Source organism: Vipera berus (assembly GCF_964194415.1).
Source record: "Vipera berus genome assembly, chromosome: 1".
In the NCBI taxonomy this organism is placed as follows: Eukaryota; Metazoa; Chordata; class Lepidosauria; order Squamata; family Viperidae; genus Vipera; species Vipera berus.
This window is the reverse complement of record NC_138202.1, coordinates 307,141,428-307,154,978: the sequence shown is the minus strand read 5'-3', so window position 1 is coordinate 307,154,978 and position 13,551 is coordinate 307,141,428. Positions and strand designations below refer to the sequence as shown.

Genomic DNA, 13,551 nt, shown 5'->3' with positions numbered 1-13,551 from the left:
TGGGCGCTTTTCCACCTTAGAAAACAGAGAGATATTGGGTTAACCTTCGATCCCAATCGTATGTTGATATTCTTAAAAAATGCAGGCGCACCAGTCTCCCTCGTCCAGTGAGCTCGTAAGGAGCCGCAGGAGGAGGCTCGCGGCCCTTTTTCTCCAGCCTGGTCCCGTGAAGGCCGGACCAGCCACACCCAGGGTACAGAGACGCTGTTATTTTCCTCTCCTGGAAATGAATCACCCTCGGCCAGCTTGGCTCTGAATCCCGTCGGCTGGCCGGGGCTTCCTTGCAGAGAGGAAGGCGGGAGGAGAGCTGAGCGGGGAAGCGGCACCATGGCTGGGATTGCCGCTAAATTAGCCAAAGACAGACAGGTCGCGCAAGGGCTGGGCTCCAACTCCAAAGCCGTGAAATACTTGAACCAGGACTTTCACACGCTGAGGGACGAGTGCCTCGAGGCGGGCAAGCTCTTTCACGACCCCTCTTTCCCCGCCGCAGCGGCTTCTCTGGGCTACAAAGAACTAGGGCCAAACTCGTACAAAACAAAAGGCATCGTCTGGAAGAGGCCGACGGTAGGCGACCATCTCGCAGATGCTGGCGGGAGGGAGGGAGGGAGGGAGGAGGGAGTCCCCCGGAGAAGGGGGAGGGGAGGAAAGGAAAGGAAGCCCAGTACCATTTTAACGTCGCGTTTCTCTCCTGTTCGGGAGGGAAGGAGAACGACAAAGGGGCCTGAACGACAATGGGTGGTTAATTACGGTACTGGGAAGGAACCTTTCTGTTTCTTTCATCCAGATGATCCCCGAACGCGTACGCGAGGGTGTGTCGAAGGTCACCACTGATGCCTTGCAGATCAGGTCGGGGTCGAGTTGTGCTCCAATATCTGCGTTGGCTTCAATGCTTCCGCCGGTTAGATAGAAGGAAACCCAGCCAAAAAAAAAACCCCATCAGCCAAGACTGCCCTGGCAAATTCGACACCACTTTTTTATTTATTAACAATATTTATTTGGTGCCCAATAGTCAATCTCTTTGAGAGGCTTACAGTAATTCTACAAATAGTTTAAAATGCCATCAAAACGAGCAAGTAATATATGTCATGGATTCAGAAGGTTGAGGAGTCTGCTAAAAGTTTTGTGCTTTTCAGTCGCCCCACCGCCTATTCCTGTTGATGTAGGATTGGTATTATATTCCAGATTATTTGGAATGTGGGATGATGATTATTCAGGTTTTAGGTAAATTGTAAGGAAGGATATCCAGTTGTTTCTTGGATGTTCTAGAGTTAAAACTATCTTTCCAGTATTTTTTTCAACTAATCATTTTTTTTAAAAAAAAAGGCATATGCTTTTAATAAAATGTGTTAGGAAAAAGTGCTATTTATTAGATTGTTGATATATTTTGTTTTTGCCAGCATAGACAAATACAACTCTCCTCTTACAAAATTCTTTCAGTATGACTCAGTCTGCCTCAATGCCCTTCCGCACAGAAACATTTCTAATGCCTTCAGCAAGAAACCAACAGACCTTTATTGTATTATCTGAAAAAATGATGTAAAACTAAAACTCAAAGTCCTGTTTATAGTGGACTTTGTGTAAGGCTAAGCCATTCCCAAATTTTGTTAGAGACTATGCTGAGAGAGAATTATGAGAATCTGAGATCTGGAGAATACTAGATTGGGGAAGAATGATTTGCATGCCATATTTACCAGCACACGGATACTGTCATTAATATTTTTTTCATGGTGAAATCACCTTGGGAATAAATATGCCTATATTAAGAGTGTCTGTGCCTTTACTGAATGGTTTCAAGCATTCCGTCTTCCATATTTTACAATTCAGAGATTGTACTCCTCGTACATTAGATTTCACCCTACATTCATGCTGTCACCTATTCCTTCTTGGGCCTTCAGGAGTGAAGATATGTCATCATTGCTTAATGTGGTGCTCTCCAGTTGTGTTGGACTGGAATTACTATAGATCCGATGCTCATTCAAATTGTGAATGCTAATTAAGTGGGTAGTCCAACACACTTAAGAGTGTATCCAGTTAGACAAACCTCTCCTGATGTTCTGTCCTGATGTTTCACATTCTACTTCTTTCTTTTATTTATCATAAATATGAAACTCATCATATTCCATTTACACATTGTAGTTATAAGAACAATAGTCCAAAAATATTTGACAGGCTGCACTTCACTGCACTTCTTCGTTTCCTTGCCTGCTCTTTTTCACCAACCTTGATTTCTTAATCTCCTTTAGATAAATTCATTGATGCATCTCATGACGTCAGTTAACTTTACATCACTTTACTTTGTAGAAGCAGCTGGTTGCATATTTGCATCCTTTAGTTACCAAGCAGAAGGGGCTTGTTTCCTTTGTGACAGAAGTCTTTTTGATATAAATGGAATATTTGGTTTAGAAATCTCAGTATGTTTCCCATTGCCAGGGATACATGGGAACATGTTGGTATATGCAACTACATATACACAGACCTGCATTATATAAACATTCCTGAGTGGATGCCAGCCATAACTCCAGATCCCACTCAATTCACTCTCTGAGGATGAAAGGTCAGTTGAAGAAAACAGAAGCTATTTATTCAAAGAGCTGGATTTACTGTACAAGAGTTGGTAAAGTTTGCTGCAGGTTTTACATCAGTTTATAAGGTGTTCAAATTTCAGTTAATCCAGAAGAATGTGGTTTTCTAAGAGCCAGCAAAATGAGAAGAAAACTACACAGATTATGTTAAAGCAATAATAAAATTAAAATTGGACCGTGCCTGTCCATGCTCCCTTTCAAGAACTTTGGGATCTCAAGATACTGGTTTTAATTACCCAAACATTTAAATATTCTAGCTCTCTCTTGTTACAAACCTGTTGTATCTGCAGAAGAGACTCATCTGAGAACATTGACATTAGCCAAAGCCTCTTCTAGAAAAACATAGCAATGTATGTCACTTCCAAACTAGTGCAATTTACAGCACTTCATTTAGTGTCTGTTCAAAGATACAACAGCACTGAAAAAAATTGACTTATGACCATTTTCATATTTACAACATTGCAGCATCTCCATGGTCACATGATCAAAATTCAGATGCTTGGCAACTGGTTCATATTTATGATGTTTGTGTCCCAGGGTTATGTGATCACTTTTATGACCTGACAAGCAAAGTCAATGGGGAAGCTGGATTTACTTTAACAACCATATAACTAACAACTGCAGTGATTCATTTAACAACTGTAGCAAGAAAAGTAAAAAATGGGGCAAAATTCCCTTAACAAATGTCTCAGATAACAGCAGAAAGTTTGGGCTCAGTTGTGGTTGTTAGTTGAGGACTACCTGTGTGCACAATTGCCAATGGTCTCTATGTCTTGGTTCTTTTTAGAAAAGGAGCATAAGGTGCATCTTTTTAATTTGGCAGTTAAAACAGAATAACTGGAATACAAAATCAACAAACAAAGGAAAAAAGCCAAACAGTGCACCACCAAAATGGAAGATCAGGCTGGAAAATAAGATCCGCATGCTAAGATCAGATAAGGTAAAGGTAAAGGTTAAGGTAAAGGTTCCCACACACATGCGTGCTAGTCGTTTCCGACTCTAGGGGCCGGTGCTCATCTCCGTTTCAAAGCCGAAGAGCCAGTGCTTGTCCGAGGACATCTCCATGGTCATGTGGCCGGCATGACTAGATGTCAAAGGCACACGGAACGCTGTTACCTTCCCACCGGAGTGGTCCCTATTTTTCTACTTGCATTTTTACGTGCTTTCGAACTGCTAGGTTGGCAGAAGCTGGGACGAGTAACAGGCGCTCACTCTGCTACGCGGCACTCGGGATTCGACCCGCCAAACTGCCGACCTTCTGATCGACAAGCTCAGTGTCCTAACCCACTGAGCCACCGCGTCCCTCAGATCAGATACAAGCAAGCTAAAACAGTTGGGAAAAAAGAAGCTGAAGAAAAGAAAACCAAAAGAATAGTGGATTAAGAAATATCACCTAGAAACAAGGAAAATTAAAGAACCCTGGAAATAATAAAGCAGCAAATAACAGCTATAGCCAAAACAAGCAGCAGATATGAAGCTTGAATTGCTCACTATAGGCATAATCTCCAATTTCAGTCAAATCAGAAATGTTTCTACCAATTCATTGATGGAGAGGTTGAAATGAATCAGTCAACATCAGAGAAGGAAGAGAGCGGTTTTGAATGCAGTTACGGGATAACCAAAAAAATACAATAAAATGCAACTTGGATAAAGAATGTGGTTAAGAATAAAAAAGAAGCTGAAATGAAAGAACTCATAAGAACAGCAGAAATGGAGGAGAAAAGGGCAAGGGAGGTCCAGAATTGGTCACCACCAGGTGAAGCTGAACTGCATGGTATTTAGTTGAAACATCTGACTAGTCTGCACCCACTCGTTGATAACATCCAGCAAGGAGATAAAATTGTTTGGGTAACATCTGCAAAATCTTACCTAATAATGAAAAATCCAACCAACAGGGATGCACCAAGCCACTACAGACCAATTACCTGCTTACCAACAACTTTCAAATTGCTAACTGGTATAATAGTTACAAGTTGGAATAGTAGACTGGACTCAAGCAAAACTAAAAGCCATACTGTAGATAGGAATTCCAGAGAAATAAAAACAGTAAATCATGCCATTCGGATGATATGCATGAATATGCAGCAATGTTGATAGACTCTACTTATTAATGAAAAGAGGTGGGTGTGGAATGTTGCAAGTAATCAGACAGAGAAGAAAGGACGTTGGAGAAGATGCATGAGGCTAATATACTATGAACACTTACTGAATACTGGCAAGACTAAACTGGTGTACAAGAAAGACCAAATGAAGACTAGAAAAGGACATAGCAGGGAAAAGTATTGTATGTCCAGTACATTAAAAAAATAGGCAAAGCAGATAACAAGACCTGGCAATGGCTAATAGCGAGAAAGTTGAAGACAGATACAGAGGGGCTAATTCTGGGTATCACAAAACCAAGCCTTAAGAACACATTTATGCAAAGCCAGAACTGAGAAGACAACAATAGACAGCAAATACTGCCTCTGCAAAGAAGCTGAAGAAACAATGGACCACCTACTTACTTGCTCAAAAAAGATTGCACAGACTGATTATAAACTGGCATGACAAAATACCAACAATGGTGCATTGGAAGATCTGCATGAAATGCTATTTGCCTGCAAGCAAGAACTGGTGGAACCATAAAATAGACAAAGTAATTGAAAATAAAGAAGCCAGAATGCTCTGGGACTTTAGAATTCAAACAGACAGACAGAATTACCTAGAGACAGTGGAATAGAAGAGAACTGGGGGGGGGGGGGAATCACAAAATACGAAGACCTGCAAATAGAAATAGAATAACTGTGTGAAAACAAAGCAAAGATATTATTATTAGTGATAAGTACCTTGAACCCCAAATCCCAAAATAACTGGAGCACCACTTGAACACCATCAACACTGACAAAATCACCACCAGTCAGTTACAAAGGGCAGCTTTACTTGGAACAGCTTGCATCCTGTAATGATACAATAACAGTGTAATAGAGTTGGAAGGGACCTTGGAGGTCTTCTAGTCCAACCTCCTGGAGATTCTATGCTATTCCAGACAAATGGCTGTCCAATGTCTTCTTAAAAACCTCCAGTGACAGAGTTCCCACAATCTCTGGAAGCAAGTGGTTCCATTGATTAATTGTTCTCACTGTTAGGTAATTTCTCCTTAGTTCTTGGTTGGGTCTTTCTTTGATAAGTTTGCATCCGTTACTTCTTGTCCTGCCCTGAAGTGTTTTGGAGAATAGATCAACCCCTCTTCTCTGTGACAAATCCCCAAATATTGGAAGACTGCTATCAAGTCATTCCTAGTCTTTCTCTTCATTAGACTAGACATGGCCAGTTCCTGCAACCATTCAACATATGTTTTAGCCTCCAATCCCTAATTGTCTTTGTTTCTCTTCTCTGCAGTTTCTAGAGTCTCAACATCTTTTTTGTATTGTGGTCAAAACTGGACACAGTATTCCAAGTGTCTTACCAGTGCAGTACAACATGGTACTAACAGTTCACATGATGATATTATCCCTCTGTTGATGCAACCTAGGTCTGCATTGGGTCTTTTGGCAGCTGCAGCGCACTGCTGGCTCATGCTTAAGTCGTTGTCCACTAGGACTCTAAGATCCTTCTCACAGTTATTGGTGTTGAGCCAGGCATCCTCTATTCTATCCCTATGGTTTTTCTTTACCTGTGTAAAATTTTACTTTCCTCATCACTAAATTGCATTTTGTTGGATAGGGCCTTCTGGATTTTGACCCTATCTTCTAAAGCAGGGGTATCAAACTGCCAGCCTGTGGGCCGGATGCATCATACCGAAGCTGTGCCCACCCCATTGCCGGCAATGCAAAAAGAGTCGTGGTATATCGTGACACATCACGTGATGTGGCGAGTTTGACACCCATGTTCTAAAGTGTTGGTTATTCCCCCTAGCTTGGTGTCATCTGAAAATTTAATGAGTTCCCCTTCTATCCTCTCATTTAAATTGTTTATGAAGATGTTAAAGAGCTTTCCTCCATATAGATGTAGTTCCATGGAGAACTATATTAAACTATATGTTTAATACCATCAGACAACAACATCTCCCTATTCCAGGTCATTGTGAAGGACTTTATAGGTGGATAAAAACGTCAAATCTAGTCTAAATTTAACTGACTATGCAGTGAATGATGATAATGCTTTTGGGTAATGCTTGAATGGTCCTGTTTAGGTTATATAAACAATGGCAGTCATACCCTAAACATTGGAAATAAAAGTGAATTATGTTTATCTCAGTGGTATGAAGAGCTTCACTTGCTGTTCAATTTCATTTGTTTAAACAGAGTACTTTGTCTTCTGTGAGATTTAGCTAAGTAATCTGATTGAAACATTTATGATTTATGTTGAGAAATATAATCTCAGCATCTCATAGACATTGATTCCACAGCTCAGGGGGTCTATAAATAAAACACAAACTCACCTTTCAGTTGAAGACTGACTTCTGGTGAGTAGATCCAGATAAGATTATTGACCATGTTATGGAAGTTATGCCTTCTTTGAGATGTTTTTTTCAACTTTCCAGTCTAGCAACAACCCTGCAATTCCCAGAAGAAATCCTCCATCTAAATATTAATCATATCCTTAAAACAATAACTCTAAAAGTTTTGTTTTATTCTTTATTTTCCCAGGAATTGTGTTCCAAACCTCAGTTTATTATTGGAGGTGCCACCCGGACTGATATCTGCCAAGGGGCTTTAGGTAAGGTATGATTCATATGGTTTACTTTCTTCTTGAAGCATCCTTAACATTATGTCTACATTGCTGAAAATGCCCTTTCAGAAACTGATGTGTTCTTTTCTGGGCTGCATTCAATCCACGTTCTTCACGGCTTTTAATGCATATCTTATCTTGTATATTGTATTGTTGTTGATGGTGAACAGAGAGCTGAAATTGGAGGGTTCTGTTATAGCTCAATTCTTGGAATTAAAGAATTGCTTAACTTCTCTCAGGGCCCCTATTTTCAGGGTGGCCTGCCATTCTGGGGGAGGGGGGAGGAGGAGGCGCTGGAGGAGCATTCTTTGCATGCTTTTGCTTCTGCTGTAACAGCATGGGAATTAGGGAGGGGGATTGTCTTTAGAGATGGAAAGGACTCCCTCCCTGCTGGTTCCAGCCTGACTCCAAGGCCACTGTGCCCTAAGGATGACTCATTATCTCTCCTGTACCTCAGAGTTCTCAAAACAACCCTGCGGCACTGTAGAGCAATTAGCGGGATTGGGTTTCAAAGTGGGAAGAATAGCTTGGTGCTTTCCGCGGGAATGTTAGATTCCGCTTGACTTTACTGCAACCACTGTTTCTCAGTAAAAGTTCTTTTGATTAACCACATGGTGTCAAGAGTCACTTTCCTGAGAGGGCCAGCTGGGGCAGGTCCTTACAACCTCTTTGTTTTTGAAGGATGAGAAGCATTTAGTTATACTAAAAGTAGTTTCTGTCTTATGTTAATTATTTGGAAAGATTTGTAATATATACAATCATCTCTTATATATGATAATTAGAAATAGAGATGAGAATTTAAAAAGACAAAAGGCAATTTATAAATCTTTATATGAACATGCTAGAAGTTGGAAACCACACTTAGATTTCTTTCTCTTACCTCTTATCTCCTGTCTTTAATTTATTTTGCTTGCTATTTTTTCTATTTTTCCATACTTTGCATAACATTATTTACCATGCAAATGAATAGTTTGATGGGTATGTATGTATGCATTACATCTGCATAATACTTAATCTACAATTAAAGATCTTCCCACAGGGCAATAAAACATTTTTTTTAAAAAATAAAGATCTTCCCACAGGGCAGTTGCTGAGAGTAATATTTGTGAATGGGGAAAATTCAGTTAAGCCAGCTTCAGGGATGACTGTTGCTTGTTTTCCCTTTTTTTTAGAGAGAGAGATAGTTTTAACAAATGTAGCTGGACTTCCAAAAGCTGGTCTGCAAACTACCCATTTCATTTTAGTTTAACTGAGCATATAAAAATCATGTTATCCAATATATTCTCGCTCCTTGCATTTGCTTGAATAGATAGAGTTAGAGCTGGTGGTGATTACCAATATTAAAATCACTTAATTTGGCTTCTGTAGACTGCAATGTGTTTAGTTAAGATAAGATTTGTCTTATAAACATTATGAGATATAATTGTTTTACCTGTTCACATGTAAGATAGCTTAAGAAATGTAACATAAGGATTCTCTGTCTTAGAACCCATGAAAATTATAGGCATTTCAATATATATTTCCATATGTTAGAATTAAAAAGTAATAATGATTTTGATGGCTGAAAATCTGCTTTTAGTTAATTTATAAATTAAGAAATTCCTTAAAGATCCATCATCTCAATAGCTTCTTGTTGAAGTGTGGAAATTCACTAGCTTCCTTCTGTTCCAGTCAAGTTTCCCAAGTTTGCAGTTCTGCCACTTGTGAGTCATCTGATGAAGTGAGCTGCGGTTCACAAAAGATTGTACCTTTAATAAAACAGTTATTCTGAAAAGGTGCTATCAGATTCCTTTTGATTTTTGAATAACATCATTTAACTGGCTGTACTCCTACAAGTGGAAATTATGAAGATCAATTCTGTTTTCAAGACCCCATGTGCTTAGCTATTATATAGGGATGCTGGATATGAAGCACTTTATTATGTTGCAGAAATAAACACGCACAGTCTCAATTTGTAGAATCAGAAAGACCATGGAAAAATAAAATTGGCCATTTTGAATCCATAAACTCAACTCTGACAAAAGGTACTCATGAATTCCAACAGTGACCTCCAAATATTGATCTACAATTACCAGTGTTCTTTACATTGGCCAGTTAGTATTCAGTAACCGCAGGATCCCTATCCATACACTTTTAAATTGAACCAGTAGAATTTCTCTTTCTAGAAAAGTCTATAGAAGTTGAATAGTGGCTCACAGAGAAATCCAGTGTTGCACTCCCACATTGCTACCAAACAATGGTAAGAAGTGTCTGCCATCTTGGCCACTAGTTATACTGGTTGGGAATCTTGGAAGTTATAGTTCCAGTACATTAAGACAGTTCCAGATTTCAGACAACTTAAATAAGGGGATGGAAGGCTTGATAATCACTTTCTAGTCCTTTGGTTACTTTGACCAGTGGGAATTGTGATGTGAACCACAATTCTGCCCAAACTTGTTTTCTAAAAATGGTAATTGTTCAGACATTTCCTTTCAAGAACTAGCTATGTTATGCAAGTGCAGAAAAGGAATAAGGAATACTGAGGCAAAGAAATTAAAAGTATGAGATATGTAAAAGAAAAAGAATCATAGCTGAAGCCTAGTTTATAACAATACATTCACAATTCCTCTCCGTGAATTTTTGCAAATTAGTCCTTGTTTCTACCACAATCATATACCACTTCATACATTGCCTTTTATTCTTTTAACTTCTTACTTCATTCTTTGTCAAGACTGCATCTTCACCATCCAACCATGAGCTCTTTGGTCTTCCCCTTTCTCTCTACCAATTCACTCTTCTTATGTTTGTTTTACAATTCGATCCTCATTTATTCTGTGCATAATGAAACAGTTTCAATGTACTTCTTTTGTACTGATCATTTTTTTTACTCAGTCCACATTCATCCAGCACACATTCATTCTTGTCGTGATTTCTTCCTGATTTACCACATATGCTTTAGTAGCTCATTTTCACTTTTATTTATATCTGAATTTACATTTAGACCTGTCCTGATATGCCCTTCACTTGTCCCATATAACAAAGTAGGCAGAAGCATGCTCTTATACACAGCCATTTTTGCTTCTTCTAGCAGTCAGTCCTGGCAAGTGTTGTGATTCAGGGTCAGCCTGTGGATTCGGCAGTTGGGTCGGACGACTCAGAGGAGGAGGGGGGTGTTGAAGAGCTTGCTGAGGGGATTGGAGAGCTTGCTGATGAGAGCCCTCAGCCAGGCCCCTCCCACCTGGTCACGACGGAGACCCAGCTGTGTGAGCCTGACAGCGTGGATGAAGATGACCCTGTTCAAGGACGCCCGACGCAGGAGGCAGTCAATCAGGAGTAAACAGAGGAAGGCAATGGGGCACCTCGGAAGGAGGCAGAGAGAAGCCACGCCCTGAACTGTATAAAAGGGGAATGTGTGGGAGGGCTGGTTTGCTGAAGGCAACCGCTTGAATAATTCCTGTTTCATAGCTCCTGTTTCATGGTTGGTGTCTTGTTTTGCTCTGTTTTATGTTAATAAATTTGGCAGGCTTTATTCCAGCCTCTTGCCGTTTGTAAAGGGGTTGTCCCTGCTTTTTCTGCAGGGCTGGTAGCAGGCTGGTACAGAACAGCAACAGACCATATAGTACTTACTACCTGTCTCTCAGCATTTATACATTGTGCACAAATTGTTCTATTTACTGCATTTTTTACCATTTATATATAATTTGCAATCATTCACTCCATTTTCCCTGTCAAATACCAGTATTTTGGGATTTGCTATATCAGTTTTCAGATACATACTTCTCATTACATCATACAATTCATCTGACAGTTACTGCAATCCGTGATAACTTCTCTAACAGTCTTCAAACCAATTCATCTGTCAGAGATGTTCTAATGGATCCTGTAGTGCTCAAGAGGTTGTACGGCATGTTCTCTGAGATAACTCAGAGATTTAACTCTATGATTTTAATATCTTTCGCCATTTTTGAAGTAATAATTCTTGTACATGATTTCATCTTATCCACAGTCTCTTTCACTTTGTTATTCTGTCAAGCATCCATTTTAAAACATTCTGTTAGCTTAGCTACATGCACTTCTGTGGCATTCCATAATATTTATTTATTGTTTATTAAATTTGAATTTTTAAATAATGAGGTATGTTAGGCTGAGAGAAAGAGACTGCCCATCATGGTTTTGGTCAATAAAGGCTTTAAGTGATGCTTTTAAGTAAGATGGAGAAAGGTATATAGTCCAGGTTAATAGTCTTACTTGTTCCTGTGACTTATTCAGCATTTCCTACTAATATTAAGGACAGTGCCAGACATTTTGGCAATGGGAGACTAAACCATGAAAGTAGATAAATCAGCAGAGGCAGTTTAGAAAGTTTTTACTGCTTCGACTTCCGGTGGCGGCGCGGCGCCGAAGACAGCCTTCCCGGGCTGCCCGCGGCTCAGCTGTTTGTTTTTTCGCCCGAAACAGCGTCGATCAGCTGTTCGGGCGAAATTGAAGCCCCCTCCTCGGGAGAAGAGGAGGGGGTGAGGTCTCAGGTAGGGGTAGAGTTCTCCGGGGCCGCCTGAGCTTGGAGCTTGGGCGGCTGAAGGATTGAACTCCCCCGAAGCCTGGGTTGCTCCCAGCTGGCCGGCGTCTCTGCTCCGAACTTCTTGGAGCAGAGCCAGGCGTCTGCGAACCATCCCTGCCTGAAGAAAGAACTATGATTTAAAGGAGCAGGCAGAGCGGTACAAGAGGGAAAGGTGAAGAGGATTATTTTACTATACTTTCTAGCTTGTTGGACTTTTTAAACTTTAAGTGAAAGTGCGTCATAATTGAGGACTAAAAGATGGCGGCGAAACCTCCCCCTAAAACTCTTCGGAGCGGTGGATCCTCGCCGGTGCAACAATCATCACTACAGGCGTTGCACCCTCCTGAAGTGCTGACACCGAAGGACTTACGAGATGCTCTGGATAAACTTTTGGAATCAATCAATCAATCAATGGGTGATAAATTTGCACAGATGGAGGAGAAATTGGAGAAATTGGAGGAGAGAATGGAAGAGAGGATGGAACAGAAGTTCAGCGTGATGAAGGTAGACATTTTGTCTTCAGTGCATAAAGTGGCGGGATGTGTGGAAGAATTAGATGAAAAAATGGATGATCTGGCTCAAAGGAACGCTATATTAGAAGTAAAAGCACGGGAGAATGAAAATGCAAGAGACAAAATGGAAAGGGAGTTAAGCCTAGCCCAATATTACCAGATGCAGTTTGCTGTTAGAATCAGAGGGTTAAAAGAGAATATTAAAGAAGATTTAAAGCAGCTGATCTCTGAGGCTCTTGAAGTGGTATTAAACCAGCCAGCATCTGAAATAAGAGCAGCTATGGATAAAGTGTTTCGGGTGAACTCATGGATTGCCAGACAGAGAAAGTTGCCTAGAGATGTGGTGGTTTATTTTGCAAAAAGAGAGATTAGAGATCAAGTTATACAAGCTGCCTATGATGCTAAAGTGGTGATTTGCTGAACAAGAAGTTTTGGTTTTAAAAGAAATTCCTCCAAGGATTTTAAGGGGAAGGAAGGACTATACATTTCTCGTGCATGAGCTTAAGCAAAGAGATATAAGGTTCAGATGAGAGATTCCAGATGGGCTGATGGTGATGCATGAAGGCAAAAGGTATCGGCTGATTACTGTGAAGCAAGCGCGTGATTTCTACAATAATGTCTTAAAAGCAACCCCATCAACACTTCTGGAAGCTGGAAAGGGATCGGGAGAAGGAGAACATCAAGAGGATGAAACAGAGGAAAGTGGTCCTGGAGCAGATCAAGATACAACTTCTTTGGATGATCCTAGAGAGCAAAGAGTAACGCGTGCTGCTTTAAAGCGAGCAAAGAAAATAAAAGAACAAGATCAGCAAAAGTCTTCAGATTCTTCACAACGTACGCAAGCTGTGGGAGGAGCACGGCCTAAAGAAATTAGCCCTATCAAAGCTGTGCTCCAAGAGCTTTGGGAGGATATGCATGGCAACTAAATTTCTAACCTGGAATGTTAATGGACTAAATTCACCGCAGAAGAGGAAGAAAGTTTTTCAATATTTAAAACAATTTAAGATAGATGTTATATTTTTGCAAGAAACGCATATTAGAGTTTTGGATCAAAAGCATTTATTGAACTCGAGACTGGGTACGCAATTTGTTGCCTCTGCAGAGAATAAGAAAAATGGAGTGGTTGTTTATGTTAAAAGTGCCTTAACAGCAGACTTAATTGAAGCAGATAAGCATGGAAGATATGTTATGATTGAGCTGTTGTTAGAAG

General features: G+C 40.2%; 1 protein-coding gene across 1 annotated transcript in view; it reads left to right on the top strand.

Moving 5' to 3' along the window:
- The first annotated feature begins 267 nt into the window (after positions 1–267).
- The window catches only part of CAPN2 (calpain 2), a 47,653-nt gene continuing 34,369 nt past the window's right edge, over positions 268–13,551 (top strand). The window contains exons 1-2 of the mRNA XM_081332925.1: positions 268–564; positions 7,211–7,280. Of these exons, the coding sequence (XP_081189051.1) occupies positions 328–564; positions 7,211–7,280 (307 nt within the window). The 5' untranslated portion in view covers positions 268–327. The remainder of the gene's footprint in view (positions 565–7,210; positions 7,281–13,551) is intronic.